We start from the raw sequence: 27,627 nt of genomic DNA on the forward strand, positions 1-27,627 counted from the left end.
TGTTAGCAAGCTCCCTGTGTACCTGCCTTGTTCCTGTACCTTGGCCTTTGCCTGATCCCCGCCCTGCTTGTTAGATTTGATTACCTTGTTAATGACCTTATATTGTACTTTAACTACTCTCTGAATTCTACCTGCCCTTTGACAACGGAAATTACCCTGACTACTCTCTGAATGTTGCCTGCCTTGAACCTGGACTGCCATTGAACCACTGTCCCTGTCTGCCAAGCACAAGTACAAATTTTCTGTGCTTAGCTTTCACCGGTAGCCAGGTTCTATAGCATTGTGTATAAGGCTCCATGCACACTGAAGCTCATAAACTGACCTTTTTGGGAGTTTTGGCGTATATTTTTTAACAGCCCATAAACTTCCCTCTATGTTATCCTATGTATCCATGCACACATGGATGTTTTTGGATGTTTATCATCAGGGGCGTTTATGGGCTGCTGTCTGAATACCCTAAAATCGTGCATAAGACCAGTTCTGAGAACGCTAGATGCTGTTAAAAGGGGGTGTTAAGCCTCATCAGGAGAAGGACCGGGGTGGGGGGCGCAGGGCCCCTGCCCCAAAGCACCCATCCCCCATGTTGAGGGCATGTGACCTGGCATGGTCCAGGAGGGGGGCGCTCGCATGTCCCCCCATCCTGACCTGCCAGGCTGTGTGCTCAGATAAGGGTTTGGTACGGATTTTGGGGGGAACCCATGCCTTTTTTTTGTGTGGGAGTTTCCCTTCAAATCCATTCCAGACCTAAGGGTCTGGTATCGTCTGAGAGGGGGGGAACCCCAAACCAATTATTTTTAATTTTGGCAGGGATTCCCCTTCATCCTCAGCACACAAGTCGCATCATCATGATCCAACTTCTGGTATGACTTCTATTCAAATCAATGGGCTCCCATAGGGAACGCTAAAAGCTAGTGTGGCTAAATGCGCATTGATGCCAATGACAGCACTCCGACATCCAGAATGACTTTTTTGAGCGTCCTGTGTGCACCCAATGACCTGGGGGCAACCAAGTACTGGTAGATCTGCTTGCCTTCTAGGAAAGAGGACTGCTATATGTGGAGAACAAAGAAACAGCTATAGTGCTAGGGGTAGGCTTGACACTGAAATAATGTAACAAAAAAAAACAAATGTATTTGTTTTTTTTATTCTAGTGAGTGTAGTGTATTCTAACAAGATTATTTTTTGTATTGGGGTTTAACTTGTGAGACTATTCGTTTAATTTGTTTGTGCATGGCCCAACAACAATGTCAACTGGGAATGGGGAAATTAATTAAACTTAATAGCATACCAACGAATATGTATTCATTTGGATTGATTTGGTTTATTTAGATGAGAGTGGCACAGTAGTCTTTGACTCTTGGATAATCAGCTGATTCTTTTTGCATTAATATTTTTCATTATTATAAAAAATGCCCTTCATATGAAATAGAAACATATTGGAATAAATACAGTAAGGTATAAAATTGAAAAAAGATGATTCCCACTTTATTGTGTTTGGGTTGGATGGTGGTGGATGCAATAGATACTTCAAATCATAACATGACAAATGAATCAGAATTCGATATCTATCCTCCAAAGCATTGCAAGAGCTGTGCAAAATGTTTTTTTTACCTTCTTCTTTGTCAGTAGTTGATGTGTTTATTTATTTATTCATTCATTTAATTATTATATTCAATCAAATTACATAAATATATAAACTGCCACTCTTTTGTTTCAACTAAAACAGAATAAATATGTTTATTTTTATTTTTAAGAATCACAAATACATTGTAAAATATTTCTGAAACACCACTTCACTCAAAAATCAGACCAAATGATCTAAATAAATTATAACCCCCTGACAGTTATACTTTACTTGTTTACACCATTTTACCTTGTAAAGTTTTTTGCCTTCAGAGGGTTATCAACCTCACTGCAAAATGTAGCTATATCACCAAATGTAGCTATATCACTAATGTCCTAAATCAAAGGAAAACTTTCATGAGAAATATGTACAATATAGGCTGCAGTTGATAATTCCTTCCTAAAATTATATGCATGATGATCTAGTGCCTCTAATAGTTTGTAGGTATGGTTGGCACCTCATCCCTTTAAACCTAAACACCTATTTAATTACACAGGTTCTGTGGCTGATTAAGGTGGTAATTAAACTCACTTGGTGCCTTATCTGCATTTAATTAGCCTTAGAACCTGTGTAATTCAAAGATGTTTGGGTTTAAAGGGATGAGGTGGCAACTCTATTTTTAGGTCAATAATTGCTTTTTAGTGTTTTTATGGATACAGAGCTGTCAGATGAGGCTCCTGCCTCTAAGTAATGTAGCGTGGGTGGGGAAGGAGAGACATAATAGGCAGGAACCTTATCTGGTTCTGTACTTTCTAGCAAATTATTACACTGTGCAGGACCAGGCTGCCATCCCAACTTTGCAGTCTACACTGGGGAAGTGGCTCTTCAAGTGTAATGAAAGTGGCAGCTGGCCCTGCTCTGTATCATTAACTCTGATAGTGGATCAGAATTGTGTCAGTGTCACAGACAGTGTCAAAGAACCTGCAAGTTCTATGAGGAATTTGAGGGGTGCCATCATTTGTTGTTACACCCCTACCAGAAAGGGAATAAATGATGCCCCTCTTCCTTAGCAGCCCTACAATGTGAACCAAAAGTGGTAAAAACAGCAGCATTATTTAGCTATGTTTCATTTTAGGCATAGTAAAAAAAAGTTCAAAACATGTTAGTAGCTTAGGGTTGCCACCTCATCCCTTTAACCCCGAACACATATGAATTACACAGGTACTGAGGCTAATTTAATGCATAAGGCACCAAGTGAGTTTAATTACCACCTTAATCAGCCACAGAACCTGTGTAATTCATATGTGTTCAGTTTTAAAGGGATGAGGTGGCAACCCTATAGTAGCTCCTTTTACAAATCTGAAAAAAATATTTGTTGGCAATTTTACTCACGGCTTCTTTTACTTCTGTATTTCTCAAACTGTAAATCATTGGATTGATAGTGGGTATTACTACTGCATAGAATACAGAAATTATTTTATCATTAATGTGCAGATAGTCTGATGGAGTTCTAAGATATGCACAAATCAGAGAACCATAAAATATAAAGACACAAGTCAGATGAGCGGCACATGTTGAGAAAGCTTTACTTCTGCCGGATTGAATGCCCAAAATAGCAATCAGGATGTTGATATAAGAGTACAGGATGGTTGACATGCAGATGGCACCGGAAAATCCCCCGAAAATAAAAATAAATACCCTATTAAGAAATGTATTAGAACATGTTAGTTTAAGTAGTGGTGGGATGTCACAGTAGAAATGGTCGATTACATTACCTTTCCAGTATTTTAATGCAAATGTAAAACTTATGTGGATGACAGAGTTTAGAAATCCTGCAAAATAGGCTCCACCCACCAGAAGCTTACACAACCTGCTTGACATAATGGTTACATACAGCAAAGGCTGACGTATTGCCACAAATCTGTCATAAGCCATTGCAGCTAATAGATAACTCTCTGTGGTCGCTGAACCTCCGAAAAGCAACAACTGTGTGGCACATCCAGCAATATTTACAGATTTTACTTTTCTGGTTAAGTTTACCAGTGTGTTTGGCGTTATAATGGATGTATAGAAAAGATCGAGCATCGCCAGCTGGCTCACAAAGAAGTACATTGGAGTGTGGAGTCCAGATTCCAGCTGAATAGTGGCAATAATACCCACATTTCCTAGAATGGCAATAACATAAATAATCACGAACACTAGGAAGAGTGGAATCTTGAGATCCGGATTCTCAGTCAGTCCTGTGAAGATGAATTCTGTGTCTATGGTGTGTATGCTGCAGTTATTCATTGGAACAGCTGTGGGGAAAATAGGTAAAAACAAGATCTGGTATAAAAATGTTCCTTAGAAAATTAAAAAAAGTTTGTAGTTTTTTTTTTTTTAAAACACCAAATAGCACATCCAAATTGAATAATGCCCTTGCTATATCTTTCAAATTCTGAGCTCAGAGCTACTGCCTCTTAGGAGAAAAAGTGCATGTGATTGGGTGTGAATCAGAGAAAAAGCTAGCTCCTGAGATGATATATATTTTAAGAAGCATTAATAGCATTAAGAAGGTGGATTCCATATCATACGATCACTGTGACCACGAACAGAGATCAACACAGCAGTTGTACACAATGAATGGCTTTCATTCATAGCCATTCATTGTGTACAACTGTCATGAGATTGCTGTGATTGGTCATAGCGAACATGTGGTACCGGAACTGGCCCAGTACAATGATCTGTTATCCCCCAGACACAGCGGGTGACAGATCGGTCCCTAGGGCGCACGTGGCGCGTGGGCCTGGGAGGATATCATATGACATTCACCCAGAGAAGGAGAGCTTCTACTCGGCCATCATTTGACTATAGGTCGGTGTGAAGCAGTTAACATTGTTGATCATCCATTGTACTAGAAAATGCCTAATATCTAGAAATCTAAATGTTACTCGCTTGTAGGGATGGGCAAATGCCCATTTGCCGAACACCCTGCAATGTACTGCACTGAATTCTGCACCTTGATTGAGCTAAGCTTTGCCCAACTAGGGTGCAATGTGTGCTGGTTGTTAAGGAGCAGGACCAGAAAGCAGGCCACAGCGTCCTTAACAACCGATGAGTCATCAGCTGTCAATGTGTTTCCCTGCTGACGGCTGAACAATAATGAAAAAAATGCCAGTTAAAGAATAAAGAAAAAAAACAACGTGGGCCCCCAAAAATCGATACCAGACCCTTTTCCACGCATGCAACCTAGCAGGTCAGGAAGTGGGGGGAGTGGGCACCCCCCCTCCTGAACCATACCAGGCCCAGGCAACATTGGGGGGGTGGGTGCTTTTGGGTGAGGGGGCTTTTTTGGCTTCTTCTTTGGTGAATGAGTAGGGGTACTATGGTAGGGTTATTGTCACGTGCCTTATCCAAGGCAAAGACGCTGAGAGAGGCTCCCCTTGCGGCTGAGTGCAGTATACCATTGGAGGTGGAACAGAAGGTATAATGCTCAAAGAAGCACGGGTTCCCAGCAGGGTGAAGAAGACCGGAAAAGGTGATTCCTGAAAGCCACTTGAGAGTGGTGTAAGAGTAAGTCTTTAGAGAACCGTGCTGAGTGAAGTGGGCTTGAGAATCCAAGAAGCTTGGTAAAGGCCTGGCAGAGGATCTAGCAGGGTGGATCGGGCTTAGGATTCGTATGGCAAGCTGGGGTTAAGTATGGTACATGAGAGGTAGCAAAGTCCTTTAGGCGGGCTGGGGTCATACACAGGTGATCAAGCAGGTTTAAAGCAGAAGCAAAGTCCTTAAGACAAGCCAAGGTCATTCACAGGTGGTCAGGCAGGTAAAGCAGAAGCGAGATCCTTAAGACAAGCCAAGGTCATTCACAGGTGGTCAGGCAGGTAAAGCAGAAGCGAGATCCTCAAGACAAGCCGGGATCGGAGATAGGAGAAGATCAGAGCAGGCCACAGGGTAATTCGGGTAACAACAGGAAGCAGATGAGGTTTCAGGAACAGCTGAAGAAAATCTAGCAACTTGGGTCAGACAGAGGCAACCTTATATAGGTCAGCAGGGGGAACAATCTGTCACATAATGCGCCTATGGCGCTCATTTCTTCTACTGGCAAGATTGCCTATTCCCTGACAGTGCCCCCCCCCCCCCCCGCAAGGGGTAGCCTCCTGATGCCCAATCTAGTCATTCTCTTGAGGGCTCCCAGGAATTATCCTCTGTGGGGTACCCCTTCCACTTGATGAGGTACTGCACTTGTCTCCCTCTTTTTCTGCAATCCAAAATGGCCTACACTTCGAATTCAGTTTCGCCTTCTACCAAGACTGGAGATGGTGGCAATTCCTCTCTTTTTCGGGAAAAGGACTGGGAACAGTTGGTTTTAACAGTGAAAGATGGAAAACTGCAAGAATTTCATAAGAGCTAGGTAGTGCCAATTCAAAGGCCACTGGGTTTATCCCCTTTTTGATTGTGAAAGGACCAATGAACTTGGGTCCAAGTTTCCATGATGGACAGGAGAGTTTGTGATTTATGGCCGACAGCCAAACTTTGTCCCCAATCTTGAAAGCAGGGTTGTCTCTTCTTCCTTTATCGTGATATTTCTTATACTTATCCTGAGCCTCTTGCATGGCTGCCCGGAGTCACTGGTAATTGGTCTGGATGGAATTTATCCGATCCTGGACCACAGGCAATGATGCTTCGGGTATGGAACTTGGCAAAAACGAAGGGTGAAAACCATAATTGGCCCAAAAAGGAGTTTGGTGGTGGCATGCAGGGAGTTTGCTGTAGGCGAACTCTGCATAAGGAAGAAGAGAAGCCCAGTTGTCTTGAGAGCAGGTACAAAAACATTGCAAGTATTGCTCTAAGGTCCAATTAGTCCTTTAGGTCTGACCATTGCTTTATGGGTGATAAGCTGATGAAAGGCATACTTCAATTGCTAAAGATTTGCAGAGGTCCTTCCAGAACCACAGCATACTTCAATTGCTAAAGATTTGCAGAGGTCCCTCCAGAACATAGAAGTGAATTGTACCCCCTATCAGACACGATGTTGTCTGGTATTCCATGTAGCCTGACAATTTCTTTAATGACAGTGTTTGCCGTGTCAATAACAGAAAGTGTGCCAACTATAGTCACAAAATGTGCCATCTTTGAAAGTAGGTCAACCACTACCAGAATAGTGGTGAATCCTTCTGAAGGGGACAAGTCTACAATGAAGTCCATTGAGATGTTTCTCCAGGGCTGTTCTGGAATGGGTAATGGCCTTAACAGACCTCAGGACTTGGCTTTGGACCCCTTATTGTGTTGGCACACTGTACAGGAGCTGACATAGTTCTTAAAATCTTGGCCCCATCCTGGCCGCCAGAAGGATTGATGTATCAGCTCAGAGGTCTTCTGTACCCCAAAGTGCTAGTTTATGGTCATGGAAAGTTCTTAGGACCTGAAGTCTCACTTGTTGAGGGACGAAGATTTTATCCTGAAAACAAAGTAAGTCTTCTTCTTTAGCCAGAGAAGAGACCTCAGGTTCAGTGCACTGGCTGGAAGCTTGATTAATTGCTGTCCCTAGATAAGGTTGAATAAGCAGAACATTTTGGGCAGACAAGGTGGTATCTGGTACTGTTGCTTCAGAAACATCTGGAAATATCCAAGAGATCGTGTCAGCTTTTCTGTTCTTAGAACCTGGTCAATAGGAAATATGAAAATTGAACCTGGAAAAGACCAATGCCCATTGAGCTTGCCGAGGCCTTAGATGTTTTGCCGTTCTGAGGTATTCTAAGTTCTTGTGAAGATGATAATGGGATGTGTGGCCCCTTCCAGCAAGTACCTCCATTCTTCCAGGGCAAATTTGATGGGCAGTAATTTTCGATCGCCCACATCATAGTTCTTCTCTGGTGGGGTAATTTTTTCGTGAAGCAAAAGCTACAGGATTGAGGAGAGCTTTAGGCCCTTGACTTTCAGCACATAAGGTAGGGGTGGTTCGGGGTGCTTCGGGGTGCTGCAGTACTGAGGCAGAGATTAACAAACTCTTCAGCTTGTCAAAAGCTACTTGGGCTTCTTGGGGCCGCTGGTGGGTCAAGTGAGTAATGGGTGCAATGATTGCAGAAAACCCCCTTATGAACCTCCGATAAAAGTTGACAAAGCCTATGAATTGCTGGACTCCTTCCTTCTCTGAAGTAGCTGACCATTCCAGAATTGCCTTCACCTTTTGTGGATCCATTGCAATTCCCTCATCCCTGTCATCAAGATAAACTATTACAAAATGATTAAGTAATTCACGGAAAATATAATTTAAAAAATGTTGAAAGGTGGCCGGGGCATTACAGAGTCCAAATTGCATGACAAGGTACTCAAAATGGCCAAACCGTGATCTGAAAGCCCTCTTCCACTCATCTCCTTCCCAGATCCAAGAGATTGTAGGCCTCCCGTAGATCAAGCTTAGTAAAGATACAGGCAGTTCGGAACCTTTGAAACAATTCAGGGGTGAGGTGAAGTGAGTAAAGATTTTTAATAGTGATCTTCTTGAGTCCACACAAGGTCTTAGGGTGCCATCCTTCTTCTCTAAAAGGAATATGCCGGCTCCAGCTGGGTACGAAGAGGGGGGGGGGGTGAACACTTTTTCAAGGTTCTCGTTGATATAAGTCTGCAAGGCTTCCAATTCAATTTCTGATAGAGGGAAAATCCAGCTAAAAGGGATTTCAGTTCCTGGTAATAATTTGATGGGAAAATTGTAAAGCCGATGAAGTGGGAGTTTGTTGGCTTGTTTCTTGTCAAAAATGTCCATGAATTCTTGGTACACTGGAGGGACATGCTGGTTTAAATCAGACGTGGTTTGAGTAGTCAGGCAGTTGTTCAGTCTATGGTCACTGGGAGCAAAACAAGCAGTAGGCTGACGGAAAAGATACATCTTTTTTGACCCAGTTTATTTGTGGATAATGAGCTTGAAGTCACAGGAGTCCGAGAATAATAGGGAACATGGGTGAGCAGATGATGTCAAAACAGACGCATTCTTAGTATCCTGAGTCCGTAATAGTAAGGAAAGGCCTGGTTTCTTGGGTAACAGGTCCAGAGCAGGGTAAAGAACCATCAGCCAGATGTATTTTAAGAGTTGTGCCATTGATTCGAAGAAAGTATCCACGGAATTCAGTACAGGGTCCTTTGCTTGAGTAAGTTGTGGGCCCAAGCTTGGGGTTCTTTGGACAACAAGGAAATGATGAATCCTACCTTTATAGTTTCTGTAGAAAAGGTTCTGGGTTGGAGGGCTAGATACAGCGGCAGGTGTTTTTAAAGCCTCTGAACTTCTTTCGATCACCCCAGAACCGTTCAGGCGAGGGATCTCTCGGTTCAGGAGGAGGCCTCATTACTGTGGAATTAGCATTGACCCATTCCTATAATGAAGAGGTTGAGGCCCCGCTGGCAGATGATGGGCCGGGGTCTGCGGGAACAGTGGATACAGTCAAGTACTGCAAACAACCTTCTAATTGGAAGTAGCCTTCTTGAAGCCGCTGTACTGCCTGAGTGAGGGCTGTGACCTGCTGGCATAAGGTTTCAAGTGGGGAACCAACTCTGCCGGCCTCTGACATGGCTGGATTGTACTGTCACGTACCTTATCCGAGGCCAAGATGCTGAGAGAGGCTCCCCTTGTGGCTGAGCACAGTATATCCCTGGAGGTGAAACAGAAAGTATAATGCTCAAAGAAGCACTGGTTGCCAGCAGGGTGAAGAAGACCGGAACAGGTGATTCCTAAAAGCCACTCGAGACTGGTGCAGGAATAAGTCTTTGCTGAGTGCAGTGGGCTTGAGAATCCAAGAAGCTTGGTAAAAGCCTGGCAGAGGATCTAGCACGGTAGATCAGGCTGCAGCTGCTGCATGTGGGATCCGTATGGCAAGCTGGGGTTAAGTATGGTACATGAGAGGTAGCAAAGTCCTTCAGGCAGGCTGGGCTCATACATTGGTGATCAAGCAGGTTTAAAGCAGACGCAAAGTCCTTAAGACAAGCCAAGGTCATTCACAGATGGTCAGTAGGGATGAGCTCCGGCGTGTTCACACACCCCATGTCCAGAGCCCTCCAGGAAGTCGGCACTGCCCTGTGATAATCACAGGCAGTGAGACATTGTCCCTATGCGTGGCTGCAGAGATAGGGAAATGTCTCACTGCCTGTGATTAGTGCAGCGCGGTGCCGACTTCCTGGTGGGCTCTGCACGTGGGCTATGCGAACACGCCAGAGCTCATCCCTAGTGGTCAGGCAGGTAAAGCAGAAGCAAGATCCTTAAGACAAGCCGGGGTCAGAGGTAGGAGAAGATCAGAGAAGGTCACATGGTAATATGGGTCACAACAGGAACAACAGCAAGCAGATCAGGTTTCAGGAACACAGGAACAGCGGAAGACAATCCAGCAACTTGGGTCAGACAGAGGCAGCCTTATGTAGGCCAGCAGGGGAAACCATATGTCACATGATGCGCCTATGGTGCCCATTTCTTCTACTGGCAGGCAAGATTGCCAGTACTTTCACGGCTTATTCCCTGACAGGTGCTATGTACTCGATATTCATTCACATAGTGGGACAGGATCAGGGGGCCCAACAACCACAGCCCAGGGTTGTGGAGAAGAGGCCCTTGTCCCCATCAACATGGGGACAAGGTGTTTCGGGGTGGGGGCACCCGGCTATCAATAGCTGGGTGCCAACAATTGTAACCACGAGTCATTGTTAATGGGACTTGAGTCGATTTTTTTCTTTAGAAATTTCATTTTTGCTGCAGCATGTTTTATGCATGCTACAAAAGCACCACTTTATAGGCACATTAAGAGGGCCTTTCAGGCACTATATTTAACCACTTGCTTACTGGGCACTTAAACCCCCCTCAGTCCCAGACCAATTTTCAGCTTTCAGCGCTGATGCACTTTGAGTGACAATTGCGCGGGCATACAACACTGTACCCAAATGAAATTTTTATCATTTTTTTCCCACAAATAGAGCTTTCTTTTGGTGGTATTTAGTTACAGCTCGGAGTTTTATTTTTTGCTAAACAAACAAAAAAAGATGCAAAAAAAAAAAAAAAAAAATCATGTTTTAATAGTTTGTTATAAAATTTTGCAAACGGGTCATTTTTCTCCTTCATTGAAGTGCGCTGATTAGGCGGCACTGATAGGCTGCATTGGTGGGCACTGATGGGCTGCATTGGTGGGCACTGATGGGCTGCATTGGTGGGCACTGATAGGCTGCACTGGTGGGCACTGATAGGCATAGTTAAGGCGGCACTAATAGGCACAGATAAGGCGGCACCGATGGGCACAGATAAGGCGGCACTGATGGGCAAAGATGGGCACAGATAAGATGGCACGGATGGGTGGCACGGATAAGTGGCACGGATGGGTGGCACGGATGGGCACTGATAGGTACCACAGATAGATGGGACTGATGGGCACTGATAGGTGGCACTGATAGGTGGCTCTGATAGGTGGCACTGCTGGGCACTGATGGGCGGCACTGCTGGGCACTGATGGGCGGCACTGCTGGGCACTGATGGGCGGCACTGGGGTGCAGCACCTGAGGCAGATTTTGGGTGGCACTGTGGGTGGCACTGCTGGGTGGCACTGTGGGTGGCACTGTGGGCACTGCTGGGTGGCACTGTGGGCACTGCTGGGTGGCACTGTGGGCACTATGGGCACTGCTGGGTGGCACTGACAGGGGGGCACTTACTTTATTCAGGATGGCACTGCGGGTGGCAGGTGGGCACTGGCAGGGGGCAGGTGTCCTTTTATATTGCTGGCCGTGATCGGGACTGATGTCCCGAACACGGCCGCCGGCGATCGGCTTTTTTTTTTTCTCCTCGCGCTGTCAGCGCGAGGAGGAATACTAGCCGATTACCGGCTCCGTTTTATCACATGATCAGCTGTCATTGGCTGACAGCTGATCACGTGATAAGGGGTCGGGATCGACCCCTTACACGGATCGGTGATCAGGCGAGTCTCACGGACTCGCCGATCACAGAGCGCGCCGCGCGCGCCCCTCAGGGGGCGCGCAGGCCGCTCGTAACCAGGACTACGTCAATAGACGTAGTCCCGGAAATGTGGGTCCGCGCTATTGCCGTCATTTTGCAATAGCGCGGATCCCAAGTGGTTAAAGGAATTTTTAATTTTTATTGTTGCACTTTAAGCATAATTAACCATTTCAAGACCAGCCACCACAGTTGTATGTCGGCCGCTTTAAGAGCTCTAGGGGGCATGCAGTGACGCCGGAGCCGATGCGTGTGGCCGACGACCGCGATGTCCACCGGCCAACCGCAATCACTCCTGAGAGAGGCAGAATGGGGATCTGTCAATGTAAACAGACATTCTGTCAGGGGAGGAAAGACAGACCTGCTTTTCCTAGTTATTAGGAACAGCGATCTCTTTCCTCCACCAGTCACTACACTCCCCCCACAGTTAGAAACACCTCCCTAGGAAACACTTAACCCCTTGATCGCCCCTAGTGTTACCCCTTCCATTCTAGTGACGTTTATACAGTAATCAGTGACTATTTTTAGCACTGATCACTGTATAAATGTCACTAGTCCCAAAAAAGTGTCAAAAGTGTCCGATCTGTCTTCTGCAATGTCGCAGTCCCACTAAAAATCGCTGATCATCGCCATTACTAGTAAAAAAAAATAATAATAAAAATGCCATAAATATATCCCCTATTTTGTAGACGCTATAACTTTTGCGCAAGCCAATTAAAATACGTTTATTGCAATTTTTTTACCAAAAATATGTAGAAGAATACATATTGGCCTAAACTGAAAGAAATTCGTTTGTTTCCATTTTATTTTGGATATTTATTATAACAAAAAGTAAAAAATATTGGGGGTTTTTCAAAATTGTCGGCCTTTTATGGTTTATAGCACAAAAAAAACTAAACGTAGAGGTGATCACATACCACCAAAAGAAAGCTCTATTTGTGGGAATGAAAGGACATAAAGATTGTTTGGGTGCAGCGTCGCACAATCCCGCAATTGTCAGTTAAAGCGACGCAGTGCCGTATCTCAAAAGATGGCCTAGTCATTAAGGTGGCAAATCCAGTCAGTCCTTAACTAGTTAAAATCACCTCTCCTGCAAAAATGATTGTTTTTAAAAAACATTTTCTTGATCATACATCACGGGACACAGGAGCTCATTACATAGTGAGTTATATAGGCACCTCTGGTGATTGGACACTGGTTAACCCCAATTAAGGAGAATTCCTCCCCTATATAACCCCTCCCATATGGGAGGCACCTCAGTTTTTTCGCCAGTGTCTATGGTGGTTGGTCACGTAAAACATGTGCTATGAAGAAAGCTCTGTGCAGGTCCCTGCGGGGGCCTAAGGGTTACAACAAACCGGATCCATATCTTGGGCCGATATTTTGACTCCCAAGATGGTATGGTACCCGGGCCTCGTCATCCGAAGAAACGAGGTTTGGCCTGTAAGTCCTTTCCTATTGGAAGACTGGGCTCTGGGAAAACCAGACTTGGTGTACTATTTACATAGTGGCACGAAAGTTTCTGGCAGAGTCTTTTACATGGTCCAGGTAAGAGGTTCTTCTGAGAAAGAACCCCAAAAAAACCTGAAGGTTGGCACAACTCTGCCCGCCGTGATGTGTGAAGGCTGGAATCTGTCTGTTTTCAGCAATTCCTGAGGCGAGGACAGGTAAGGGAAGTTAATCCTATATATATTATGGGTTTCTTCATTGAGTAGTAGTATGTCTTACCTGGTATCCACCACTAGAGGGAGTAAGAGCAGCCTGATGCATACTTACATGCCTTTTCAGTACACACGCTCAGTGAAGCCTGGTTCTCCAGCTTTCTCACGTCTCCACTGCAATCCCTGCCACAATAGAGGTAATACAGGGGTCCCACATAATCTGGGGGTCCCACGCAGCTCTGATGGAGTTTCCCTTTCCCCCCTGGATTCCGCGGTCCTCATGCATGCGCACGCGTGCACGCGCACCGGGCGCGCTCCCGGCCTAATGGAGGAGGGGGGAGTGTGGTTGTGAGCCATGCACGTCAGTGTGCACGGCGCTGTACTGCGCAGGCGCCAGGCAGCAGATTTAAAAAGCCCAGAGCGTCAAGGGGCTGGAAGTGGAGACACAGGAGCTGTGGGCAGTAAGCATCCCAAGGGATTGGATCCAGGCAAACCTTAGACACCTACTCAGCATCAGGTTGTGCAATTTAAGAATATATATTTATTGTGAGACTTTAAGCACAACAGTGATTGCACTTTGTACTAGTACCTCTGCTTTGTAGCTTATGACTATGTCTCCTCGTAAGAGGGTCTCAGGGGGAGCCTAGGTCCAGGGGTTCTAAAAATGCCTGTAAGTTACCATCCCCCCCTGCAAGACTGGAGCCAGCCTCACAGGATGAGTCAGTGCCCCTGTCAGGTTTTGCAGCCTCTCCTAATGTGTCAGCCCCGCTTTATGTCACTGAGGACTCCCTTAGAGCTACATTGGAGGGTTTTGAAGGGAGAATAATGAATTTTATTTCTGCTTCCCTGAAAGATAGCAGGAAAAGGGGTAGATCCCCTCCATCTGCTGAGATTCCTCTTTCAGATGACTCTTCTGACAATGAGGAGAGATCCCTGTCTTGGGACAGGGATCTTGAGCAGTCGGAGGAATCAGAGGAAGAGAAGAGAGTCCCCTCCTCCCAGGCGCTCAGAAAACAGGTGCAGTATTATACTGAATTGGTGCGTACCACATTCAGAATGCCTGCTGCTGAGGTCGCTACGTCCTCTGTTTCTTCCCTGGGAGTCAGGAAAGTCCCACAGATTGCCTATTCCTTCCCAATTCATCCCTTAATGGATAAATTGTTGTATGAGGATTGGGGACATCCCAATAAACTGTTTGCTCCTCCTAAAAGGTTTTCTATGCATTATCCTCTGGAGGAAAGCTTCACCAAGAAGTGGGGAGTCCCATCTGTCGATGCGGCTGTTTCTTGCGTGAATAAAAACCTGACTTGTCCGTTGGATAATGCTCAGGTATTTAAAGATCCAACTGATAAGAAGCTGGAAACATTATTAAAAGCCTCCTTTTCCATGACTGGCGCTGTAGTGCAACCTACAGTCGCAGCCGTGGGGTTGTGTCAGTTCCTCACGGAACAGGTTAAGCAGATGCTTGGCCTCCTTCCCAGTGAGGAAGTAGAGAATTATGCAGAAATACCTCAAATTCTGTGTTTCATGATCGATGCGATTTTGGATTCTGTCCAACAATCATCTCGTTTGTCTCTCCTGTTGGTACACATGCGAAGGGCCCTATGGCTAAAGAATTGGGCAGCTGAGCTGTCATGCAAGAAGCATTTGATTGGGTTCCCGTTTAAAGGGGAACGTTTGTTTGGAGAAGAATTAGACAAATTCATCCAAAAAATTTCAGGGGGTAAATCTACTCTCCTTCCAGTCAAAAGGAGCAAACGTCCATCATTTAGGCGTGCTCTCTCTCCCGGAGCATCAAGCTCTAAGCAGTGGCGACGGCCTTCTCAAGCCTCCTCTACAGGAAAGGCTCAGGGCCTGTCCCAGGGGCAGAAAAAGACTTGGGGGCGAAAGCCTGCCAAGCAGAGCCCAAAAGCTTCCTTGTGAAGGGGCGCCCCCGCTTGGCCGAGTGGGGGGAAGGCTCCTGCAGTTTGCAGGAGCCTGGCGGGAAGAGATCCGGGACAAGTGGGTGATCTCTTCGGTATCTCTGGGCTACAGGCTAGAGTTTCAGGAGATTCCACCTTCTCGCTTTCTAAGGTCAAGGATCCCCAGGGATCCAGTAAAGCAAAAACTGCTATTTCTGGCCTTAGATCACTTACTATCCCAGGGGGTGATAGTAGAAGTGGACCCAAAAGAACAGGGTTCAGGGTTTTACTCGAATCTCTTCACCGTTCCAAAGCCAAATGGACGTGTCAGACCTATCCTGGATCTGAAGAATCTGAACCGGTTTTTACGCATCCGGTCCTTCCGAATGCAGTCAATTCGCACTGTGGTCTCCTCCCTGCAAGGGGGAGAGTTTATGGCATCAATAGACTTTAAGGATGCATATCTCCATGTGCCAATTTTTCCCGCACACCAAAAATATCTAAGGTTCGCAGGAGAGCGGCACCATTTTCAATTTGTGGCCTTGCCGTTCGGGCTTGCTACGGCCCCTTGAGTCTTCACAAAGATTCTGGACCCTCTCTTGGCAAACCTAAGAGCTCAGGGTATAGCCGTCATGGCTTATCTAGACGATTTGCTTCTCATGGACAAAACAGTAGTGTTCCTGAACCACAGCGTTACCAGAACGCTAGAACACCTGGAACGCCTAGGTTGGATTATAAACCTAGAAAAGTCATCCCTACAGCCTGCCACCAGGTTGGAATACCTGGGTATGAATATCGACACCGCTCAGGGCAAGGTGTTTCTTCCAAGGCCAAAAGCCTTGGCCATTGGGGATCTGGTGCACCTAATTCTGGGCAGGAGATCTTCCCCCATTCGGTTATGCATGAGACTGTTAGGAAAAATGGTCGCCTCCTTCGAGGCCATCCCATTCGTCCAGTTCCACTCAAGGCCTCTGCAAAGATGCATCCTTGCGGCTTGGAACAGGAAGCCCCAATCCTTGGATCTTCCTATGCGTCTATCCCCAGGGACACTCAAGAGTTTCGTCTGGTGGTTACAAACCAAGAATTTGCTGAAGGGCAAAACTTTTCTTCCTCTTCCATGGAAGATTATCATGACAGATGCCAGCCTGACAGGCTGGGGAGCAGTGTTGGAGGAGACGTGCTCGCAGGGGAAATGGTCTGCGATCAAGAAGCTATTGCCCATAAATGTCTTGGAGATTCTGGGAGTTTATATGGCTCTCATAAAGTGGTCTTACAGACTACGGGGTCTCCCTGTTCAGGTTCAGTCCGACAATGCCACAGCAGTGGCCTATATCAATCACCAGGGCGGTACCAGGAGTCTGGTTGCGCAAAAAGAGGTGAATCGCATACTTGTCTGGGCAGAAAACCATGTTCCGTGTCTTTCTGCAGTCTTCATTCCAGGAGTGGAAAATTGGCAGGCGGATTTTCTGAGCCGCCAGCAGTTGTGCCCAGGAGAATGGGCTCTGCACCCCGACGTGTTTCAGAACATATGTAACAGGTGGGGTACTCCAGACGTAGATCTGTTTGCATCCAGGTTCAACAGGAAACTGGACGATTTTGTGTCAAGGACAATAGATGCACTTGCTCAGGGGTCAGATGCTCTGACAGTTCCCTGGGATCAGTACAATCCGATTTATGCCTTTCCCCCGTGCCCGCTTCTGTCGCGGTTCCTGGGAAGAGTCAAGAGGGAGACAAAATCGGTCCTTTTGGGAGCCCCGGCTTGGCCCAGGCGACCGTGGTACGCAGAGATCATGAAGTTGGCAGTAGGCAGGCCGTGGATCCTCCCTCTCCGGCCAGATCTGCTCTCACAGGGTCCAATTTACCATCCCGCTTTACACAGTCTGAATTTGACGGTTTGGCGGCTGAGACCCACATTCTGAGAGACCGTGGCCTTTCGGGGCCAGTCCTTTCTACTCTGGTTAATGCCAGAAAGCCGGCCTCCATACTTATTTATTACAAAATCTGGAGGGCATATGTTTCCTGGTGTGAACTCAGGGAATGGCATCCTAGAAAGTATGTCATTAGCAGGATCTTGGCCTTTCTCCAGTCAGGCCTAGAAATGAATTTGGCCATAAGCACTATCAAGGTGCAGATTTCGGCCTTGTCAGTGTTTTTTCAGAAGCCACTTGCATCGCATTCCCTGGTGCGGGCTTTCATTCAGGGGGCCATGCGGATAAGACCACCAGTCAAACCTCCGGTATGCCCATGGGATCTGAATTTGGTTCTCTCGGCTTTGCAGGGTCAACCATTTGAACCTTTTCATCTGGCTTCATTAGTTCTCCTGACTAAAAAATTGGTTTTCTTGGTAGCCATATCCACGGCTAAAAAAAGAGTATCAGAACTAGCAGCTCTTTCCAGCAAAGAGCTGTATCTAATTATTCATAAGGACTGGGTGGTCATGCGTCCCAACAGGTCCTTTCTACCTAAGGTGGTTTAGGGATTCCATTTGAATCAAGATGTAATCCTACCATCCTTTTTTCTGGACCCACAGTCTGCAGAAGAAGAATCTTTGCACACTTTGGATGTGGTTAGAGCAATCAGTATATATCTTCAAGCAACTGCTCTGATAAGGAAAACTGATTGCTTATTTATTTTGCCGGAAGGCCCTAGGAAGGGCCAGGCGGCGTCAAAATCCACTCACTCAAGGTGGATTAGACAGGTTATTTCTCAAGCCTATAGTGTTAAAGGGAAAATCCCTCCTTTTAAAGTGAAAGCGCACTCTACTAGGGCTGTAAGTGCTTCTTGGGCAGTGCATCACCAGGCCTCCCTGGCTCAGATCTGTAAGGCTGCAACTTGGTCATCAGTCCACACATTCACCAGATTCTATCAGGTGGATGTCAGAGGGCAAGAGGATATCGCCTTTGGGCGCAGTGTACTGCAGGCTGCAGTTTGGGTCCTCCGGTCCCTGGCGGTCTATAATTATGATCTGTGTCTCCCCTCAATTTGAGCATTGCTTTGGGACATCCCACTATGTAATGAGCTCCTGATGTATGATCAAGAAAATGGGATTTTTGTATACAGCTTACCTGTAAAATCCTTTTCTTGAGAGTACATCACGGGACACAGGGCTCCCGCCCCTCTTGGGTTTTACGTGGTTTCTTATTGCTTTTCTACAAAACTGAGGTGCCTCCCATATGGGAGGGGTTATATAGGGGAGGAATTCTCCTTAATTGGGGTTAACCAGTGTCCAATCACCAGAGGTGCCTATATAACCCACTATGTAATGAGCTCCTGTGTCCCGTGATGTACTCTCAAGAAAAGGATTTTACAGGTAAGCTGTATATAAAAATACAATTTTTATTGATACATGTCCCCCATGGCAGTGCCCAGACCCTTACATCCCTTATCTGGTCAATACTTGCATTTAAGCCTTCAAAATGGGCACTTTTGATTTTTCCTGTTTGGCTTCCATAGACTTCAATTGGGTTCGCCGTTTGGGTTAGAACATTTCCCCTGTTCTGCTGTGAACCAAACAGGAGGGTGTTCTGCCCATCCTTACTTGTTAACTGAACATATAGATGCTTACATTTGTGTCAAAACATACACATATCTGTAGTTTTTTTACTCAGGATAAATAATAGAAAATTAGTAAAACTATTTAATAAAAAAATATAAAATGTATTGATGCCATCTTTAAAAAACAAATTGCCAAATTACATAGTTACTAAAGTCGAATAAGAACACTGGTTCAACCAGTTCGACCTGAGTGTGTGTGTGTGCAAGCGTGTGTGTGTTTATGTCACTACCAATATCAATATTGAACATTGTGTTTGATAAGAAACTCATCTAATAGTTGTTTTTTTTACTTTTATGTGCTCCCTGCTGAAACCACCAACTGGAAGGTCAGCCAAGTTGAAAGCTCGTCCCTAGCAAATGTGGAGGAGAATCTTGACTGGCTTCTGTGTGCCTGGGACTGTAACCCCACACATCATACTAAAGAGGAAAGGGGAGGAAAGCCCATGCATTATAGAGAGCAGAGGCAATCACATTCAGGCTAGAACTGGGAGTGAGAGGACTGCTGGGCTGACCTATAGTGCCAGGAGCCCGGAGGGCCCTTTTACCTAATTTCACATTGGTACTGTACCATGCTGGTAGCAGGGGCCAGTGTGCAGAGCTGCTGTATTGGGTCTAATATTGACTGTGCTACTGAAAGCTGTGAGTAGTGGGCTGCTGTTCCTGTGCTGCCATGCTAAATCAAACGGTGAATGTGCTGATATTCTATATCCACCATACGTTATGTTGCTGTCCCTGTGCTACTGTAAGGAGAGCTGTCATGCTGCACTGTCCAGAAACTGGTTGTGAGCCAAGCACTGCATTATGCCTACCAGAGACTAAACTATTGTAGGTACTGTGTGGTGTGACAGAAAGACTGTCACTAAAGACATGTCTGGATAATCAGAATTGCTGAGAGGCCCTCTGGCCATTTGTCATCGCTGTTTAACGTTGTTGCTAAAGAAGAGGTGGCTTTGTACCTTTGACCCTTGGAATTAAAAATACTTTTTTTTTTGCCTTACAATAAAGCCCATTTTAAAACACAGGTGTGTCCATGAGATTAGGTCCAGGCAGGGCAGGCCAACACTGAAAGAAACAGAAGGACTATTCAACCATCAGTTCCTCTGGGGGTAGTGCTACATTCACTATATAAAGGAGCTAATGCCTCTAGAATCTTCACATCTGATGCTTTCCAGGGTATAAGATGCCAGAGTGACCTGCCATATGCTCTGGTTAAATCCCCCAGTCCCTAAGTTTCTACTGTGTCCAGTATTAATTTAGGGGCTATTGGGTGCGAGACCCTTGCTGGGTCTCCATAATTTCAGTCAGATTGGTTCTCAATCTTACATCCATCAATCCAATATCTAATGTCTTTTGCCAGTAAACTGTTCCATAACGCAGCACATACAACTACCACAGTAATAAACATCTACAAAGGGCTGGTGTTTCAAAAAGAATGAAGCTTAACACATGTGTTAAACAATAAATACATTCTTAAAATTCTTTTTATAATGACAAATTTTACATTTTAATTTTAAAATTATTTTAAAATGCTTTTTAAAAATTTGAATTTCTTTTTAAAATTCTTCAAATTCCTTCAAAAATATAGTTTTAAAAAGTACATTGTAATTAAACCCTTATGTTGACAAAAAATATGCAGTTAAATGCCTTGAATTATGTCTGTTTTTACTAATTTGTTTTGTCCTTTTTTTTATTTTTAGCTTTATTTTCCAGGCCTACAGTAAAATTATATTTAAACCTGCCCCTTGGGACTTCCTGTGTAAGGAAATCAATGCCATGCCTGTACGTAGTGGCAGCATTTTCATCTTAAATGTTTGCTTCTGTGGCAGACTACAAGACAATATTCATGCTTTGTATTATTTTGCAGGCCTGGAATAAAAAAGCAAAATAAAGAAAATACATAATTTAAGGGGATTGATTTACTAAAGGAAAAGAGACTGTTTATTCTGTAAGGTGATTTTCCATAGCTTAATAAGGTGAAGCTCTGCAGATCTATCATGCAATCATGTGCAAGCAAATATCCTTTTTTTTTCTTACATCATTGGAAATTCTTTGCAAAAGTAATTTACTAGGCTAGTGGAAAATTCCCCTGCAAAATAAACCTATTTGCCTTTAGTGAATTGACCCCACAATATTTACCCACATATTTTTTGAACATAAGGCTTAAGATACCTTTTAAACCTTACATACATTAATTAAAATCTTCAGGAAATAAAAAAGGTATATATAGCTTCCCTACCATTATTCTTTGAAAGCTTATGCCCAACACAAATGAAAGTTTAACTGACAATTACTCGGTCATGCAACATTGTACCCAATTTAATTTAAGATTATTTTTGAGACAGATAGAGCTTTATTTTGGTGATATTTAATAACCACTGTGTTTTATATGTTTTACTGTATAAAGAACACCCAAAGGTGATCTGATTTTTTGCCCCACTTTTTTGGAAATGAACTAAACATGCTGGTATTGAAGGGGCTAACACATGGTGCTTGATAACGGTGAACGCAGTAAATTAAATGTACAGTTCAGACACAGAGGGGTCAGAAAGTGAAGGGGTTAATGTACAGGTCACATACAATGGGAGGATGGAGATGAAGGGGTTAATGTACAGATGTTCAGAATAAGGTAGGTGAGGAGTTAACATACAGGTCCGATCAAAGACAGGATGGAGCTGACATACACAGAAGGGGTGAATGACAGCAGCAGGGGGTGGATTTTAATATTTTTGGTACTGTACTGGATTGAGCTTGAGGGTATTCAGAAGGCTTTCTTTCATCTCATATGTAGATCAATGTGTGAGAGCAAACTATGCTTTCTGATCACTGCCCAGCAAGTGACAAACAGCTGCTAGCTGAAGCCTTTATTTGCATTCTGAGGTGCTGTAATTTGTCACAGTGATCACTTAGTACAAAGCCACTCCCATTGGCTCTTTTGCCTGTGATCCACTGTATCCAATCACTTCAAGATCAGAGGACTGTGTGGGTGCACTTCCTTGTGGATATACCAGTATGTCCTCTCAGAATGAAAGGGGAGTGGACTGGCCGTATATGTATAGTGCCTGGTCTGTAGAGAGTTAAAAAAAACTGAAACCAAAGAAAGTATCATAGTAGACTCACTCAGTTATGAAGTTGCTCAAAAACTTGTTCTGGCACTTTTTTGTTGCAGCGACTTCCAGTTAAAAACCTAAACTTGGAGACATTGATGGAGTTAGAGATGCCATTTCTATAAACTGTTACTCAGTTTAATGAAAATATAAAACAATACAAAATCAAAGGAATGTTGTACGAAACTTTGAAAGGCTTAAGTGGAAGAAAGGGATGCTTAGATATCAGACTTTATATATCTGTGTTTAACTTTGCAAATAAGAACTATACAAATAATGGATATACATATATTGATAAATGTAAAGTAATTTAAATATGGCGGAGGTTTAAAGGGGGTGTTTTGTTTTGTTTATTGTATATCTCGAGCCGGGGAATGCCCAGAGGCTCTGTTTTGTATTACTTTTCCCTTTCTCAAAATGAATAAAAAAAAAGAAAAAAAAAGCATTCACTGCAGCAGGGATAGAACTGGAAATCACAGGGCCCCATAGAAAAATGTTTAATAGTACTACTCCAACAGCTGCACTTTCAGTTGCATGCCTCTAATGAAGTCAATGAACAAACCATGTCAGGCATGCAGGAACTGATGTCAGTGAAAGAAAAATGCCTGGCGCCAATGTCCAGTGGGATGAAAAATTGTTCTGGTCAGTGGTTTTAAAAACTCTCCAGGGGCAATTGCCAAAAAAGAAACAGTCTGACATTAGTGGGAGAAAAAATGCCCCTGTGTCAGCATTAGTGAAAATAAAATGTTTTGCAATATGCAGTACGGATTCAGATCAGCCCCCCTCTCCTCTATAACTCCTACAGACCTCAGACCATTCCTCCTTCCCTTTTTTAAAAGTCTCAGATTTTCACTCAGCCCCCTTTTCCTATTTAACCCTTCAGACCTCAGATCAGCCCCCTCTTTAACCCCTTCAGACCTCAGTTTTTACTTCTCCTTCCCTTCTCCACAGCATGTTCAGACTCCTGCACAGGAAGTTGCAGGTCATAGACTTCCCTTGACCAGAAAGCAGAACTGGGGATACGTTTCCCCACTATCCTGTACAAGTTTGAGATCTGTTACCAACACCAGGTGCTGGAACAGTTTTTACAGTACTTGGCACCAGAGCAGAGAAGGCATCAAAGCAGGAGAGAGTAATTGGATGGATGGGCAGCCTGAATAATTTAGAGGGGCACTGGCCCCCTCTGATTTCTAGCCCAGTCTGCTTCTGATCCCTGGGGCTCCAAGTGGGCCCCATATTGCCTGGTCCTCGCTGTGTGCTTTGGTATGGCGATAAAGTAGTTGTGCCACTGCACTGCAATTACTGTTAGATTTCATAATTTTACATGCTTGCACATATTTCAAGAACCAGATATGTTTCAGTAAAAATAGAGCCTCGAAAATGCATTAAGGGAATACAACCTACCAGCTAGTCTTTCAGTCCATCCCTCTTCCACTTATTGGTAATCTAGTGATCAGAGGAATCTTACCTGTTTGTGATGCAGGAGAGCTACCCCCATACACACCCATTGTGGACTCCTCACTGTTTCTCCAATACAGAAAGCCTAATGTATTAGGATGTCCATACGAAATTGAGTGAAATTGCTGCTTCATGTCCTCCAGATTCAAACCTGCTTAGGAAGATTGTATTTAATTGGTGAAACATGAAGCAGTGAGAGAGAAGAAGGTTGATAGTAAAGTTTAATTCATGACATTACATAGTAACATACAACTACTATAATAGGAGCAATGCTTGGGAAATTAGGGATCACATTGTATATTTCCATCCTTACAATATAGAAACTGACACTCAATACAGTCTGAATTTCTGAGTCTGAAGAGAAAAAAGTAAAGTTAAAAAAAAAAAAAATTATCATGGACTTTAGGGCTCATTCAGATGCACAGATGGCCAATTGAGCCCATCCTCCATGCTGAGCCGTTGGCAAATCCATGTGCATTCACCTCAGAGCTGTGTGCAGGCTGCCCATAGAAGTGGATACACATTCAGCGTCTGTACGGACACAATCACATGTCAAAATCTCACATGTGGGCAGCAGCAGGTGCACAAAACAGAACATAGGCACTGTGCGTTCACATCCATGTACCTGTTCTTCCCCACATGTCAGATTTTGACATGCAATTGTGTCCATGCAGCTGCTGCGTGTGCATCCACTTCTATGGGCTGCCTGCACATAGCGCCGAGGTGGATCCACACACACCTGCCAGCAGCTCTGCAGGGAAGAGGGCTCAATGGCCTGTCTGAATGAGTCCTATGAGCAACTTTTATTAGGCATCATTCTTTTAAAAACGGCTAATACATTTATGGACAGATTGCAAAATTTCAACTGTATTCAGATTATGAAATATTAGTGATAGGATCTTGGTGTTTTGTTATTTGGTTGTAATGATCAGGTTATGAGTTGGGTAAACATACTATTGGGCTGGGGTTAGGGGATTCAGTTAAACTGCCAGGATTATTGTCAGGGTTTTAGGCAGATAAGTGTGGTCCGGGGGGGGAGGGCGTAACTTTAATGATAAGTTAAGTTTTAGGGTGAGGGTAATTGTTAGGTTAGGTTTTAAGTATTAGGTTATGGGTTAAATGTTGAAGAGAGGTTATGAGTTTTAGGTGAGTGTTAGGCCGCGTACACACGGGCGGACTGTCTGTCCAACTTAGTCCGCTGAAACACATTTCAGCGGACAGTCCGCTCGTGTGTGGGCTTCAGCTGACTTTTTCAGCGGACTAAGTGTTTCGGAATTTCCGTAATATTGTCCGTCCAACTTTGGTTTCAGCGGACAGTCCGCTCGCGAGTAGGCAAGTTGGACGGACTAAGTATGGCGCATGCTCAGAAAGGATTTACACGGCCGAAGGTTGCATTGCAGTGTATTGGACGTCGTATTTCTAGTCCCGTCGTACGTGCTGTACACGTCATCGCGCAAGCTTTCAACGGACTGTCTGTTCATCGTGTGTGGTCAAGTCCGTTCATTCAAAAGTAGGACGGACTGTCTGTCGGATTGTCTGACGGACTTAGTTGGCCAGACAGTCCGCCCATGTGTACGCGGCCTTAGGGTTCAGAAAAGGGAAAGATTAAGAATTTGGGCGTGCTTTATTATTACTCAGAATTTTGTGTGAGAGAGCTTGATAGACACTTTTATTTAGAATTGCTTTTTGCAATTCTGAATGCAGCCTTAAATAAATGTGTAAAAATGTTTCACAGGAGCTGTTGAAATGAATGACATTAATGCCGCGTACACACGAGCGGATTGTATGGCGTACTTAGTCCGTCATACAATCCGACGGACAATCCGTCGTAGTTTCCACTGAATGGACTTGACCACACACGGATACACAAACAGTCCGTCGAAAGCTTGCGCGATGACGTGTACAGCACGTACGACGGGACTAGAAATAGGAAGTCCAAGACACAGCAAAGCACCCTTCTGCCGTGTAAATCCTTTCTGGGCATGCGCCATTCTTAGTCCGTCGAACTAGCATACTGACGACCGTATTGTCCGCTGAAACCAAAGTACGACGGACAGATTTTTGGAAAATCCGAAATTCTTAGTACTCCGGACTGCACGCTGAAAAAGTCAGCTGAAGCCCACACACAAGCGGATTGTCCGCTGAAATGTGTTTCAATGGACTAAGTACGTCAAACAGTTCGACCGTGTGTACGCGGCATAAAACTATTGTATTCAGAGTAATTTGAAATATATTTTATAAAACCTTAACACATGGACACACAAGATTAATGTAATCAGACAGCACTAAGATGTAGTTTATCAGCCCACCCCTCTTTAATTTTTAAGTAATCTGATGATCAATAGAATAGGCTTAGTTAATGAAAAGGCTCAAGTAACAAGCTTTAGCACAAGGACAAGCATATTTATTTTCAACCATGCAGCTGTAATTTTTTTAATCTTTTGGCTTTCAGCTGAACATAGTTGTAATTTTTTGAAAAGAAGGATCCTTATCCTGTTGTACTGGCTTTGTGATTTAGGCACAATGTCTTAAACTGATCTTATGTGCATAAAGTGAGCAGGATAAGTAAACTGTAATCAGCAGAACACATATTAAGTTGTATACAAACACACAAGCCTGCTTTCTGTAGTAAAATCCCAACTCAACGCATGGGTCAGTTCCTTGAAAATGTGCAAAATGTTAAGTGCAAAGTGCAGTAACTGATCAGGATCCATTTTATACTGATTAGTTACTTTGGACTATTTCAGACCATATGCATACTCTTCAAGTTGACTCTTCTTTAAAAAATCAATTTTACTGTAAAAAAAACAATATTTTAAATACATTTTTAGCAATACATTATAATTTATATAAAGTCTACAGTTATTTAGTCAAAGTCACACACATATACATCTTTTTTTGTGTTTTTTTCTGATAATTATACTTTGCATACACTTAAAAAAGTACATGGCAAAAATATATGCTGCTTTACATGTAAAGTACAATATTTCGTAGATCATCTTTTTTTTATTTAACTGTGGTGAACTGAAACATTACTACCATAAGGAACTGTACATTGCAAGGGTTATTACATTTTACACAGACTTAATACATAAGCTGAAGCATTTTGCATAAATTGCAATACAAGGTACCTTATTTAGATCTCACAAGAAAAACATTTTCTGACAGTACAATTAAGCCTGAATGCAGGCATAGCATGAAAATGCAGGTAATCGTTATTTAGCCTAAATGTCCTGTATATGAAAAACAACTCTACTATAGAAAACTAAATTTAACTCATCTAAAACATGCTGACATGTGTGATCTTTTAAGTTCAAAGGCCCTAAATACTATAATCATACACAGAATTTCAAAAAGTACAACACTTCTGTGTTCTGAAAATGAGATAACATTTTATGCTTATTACCCTTGATCAATTTTAGTAGCCTTATGACATCCATATAAATCTTTACAAGATTATGTACCTGTACAGCCTGTTCTTTAGTGCAAGACAACCTGTGTTGGATTTGTTGATGACGGCAAATTATTTTTTCCATTTAAAGAGTTCATGCTGATAATTTGCACATAGTGAAGTGTTCCAGTGATGCACACCATCTTCAAATGTGTTCTTACCACTAGAATATGCCAGAATTTGTACAGATCTTAGGTACATGGGGACATTCTCCCATGTGATTGTATACACAAGTGTACTTCTGTTTCATAAAAAATATATATATATTTGCATACACAAGTAAATATTCTCAGTAGAAACTGCTATAAAGTCCATCTTAAAGTAGAACTGAACTCAAAAACGTGAAGATTTTCTAGGTTATAGGAAGAATTTAGAAATGTTACTTGTGACAAAGGGTACCCTTTGTTTGTAATTCCTCCTGCAAAATTGCGGTGTATATCCTAGTATGTGAGTAAATCTTCACATTTCTGTGTGAGTATTTTCTGGTTGTTTTAAAACATGGGGCTTTTGACATTGCACTGCACAGGTTACTGCATGTCCTCTGTCGATAGTGTGAGACTTGACACTTCCTCTTAAGAAACTAGCTATCCCACAATACCCGGGTCTCGCAATCTAGTGCTCTGCAGGTTAGAGCTAGACAGTACTTAGACCTGACACAGACACAAGCAGGTGGAGTTTCACAGACACACAGAAAGCTCACTCAGCTGAGACATGATGTGTTTTATCAAATTAACACTCCCACATTTGTGATGCAAAACAGAGGGAATGGCGATACATGCGTTAGACTCTGTGTTACCTGTTACCTGGAGCAGAAAGTTTCCCCTTGGGGCATAAGAATCAGCTAGCTAAAGCAAAACATAGGGGAATTGATCAGTTATGACACTACATAAGTCTTTTGATATAGCATTGCCCTGTTTACTGCATGACCTCTGTCTGTAGTGTGAGACTTGACACTTCCTGTGAAGAAACTATATATGC

General features: G+C 43.8%; 1 protein-coding gene across 2 annotated transcripts; it reads right to left on the reverse strand.

Annotated features, from left to right (window-relative positions):
• Positions 1–1,458: 1,458 nt before the first annotated feature.
• LOC143983718 (olfactory receptor 5AP2-like) lies at positions 1,459–26,878 on the reverse strand. Of its 2 annotated transcripts, none has more exons than XM_077483737.1 (4): positions 26,663–26,878; positions 23,209–23,349; positions 21,754–21,820; positions 1,459–3,861 (listed from the first exon to the last, which is right to left on the reverse strand). In XM_077483737.1, the coding sequence occupies exon 4, from the start codon at positions 3,851–3,853 to the stop codon at positions 2,879–2,881; it is 975 nt and encodes a 324-aa protein (XP_077339863.1). In that variant the 5' UTR covers positions 3,854–3,861; positions 21,754–21,820; positions 23,209–23,349; positions 26,663–26,878; the 3' UTR covers positions 1,459–2,878. The 2 variants fall into 2 exon arrangements, 1 of the variants encoding a protein (XP_077339863.1); XR_013274634.1 differs by having other exon boundaries at positions 3,122–3,263; positions 26,663–26,865.
• Between the last annotated feature and the right edge of the window lie 749 nt (positions 26,879–27,627).

This window comes from Lithobates pipiens, unplaced genomic scaffold (genome assembly GCF_037356315.1).
Source record: "Lithobates pipiens isolate NorthernLeopardFrog02 unplaced genomic scaffold, aLitPip1_a1.2 Scaffold_16, whole genome shotgun sequence".
Classification (NCBI taxonomy): domain Eukaryota; kingdom Metazoa; phylum Chordata; class Amphibia; order Anura; family Ranidae; genus Lithobates; species Lithobates pipiens.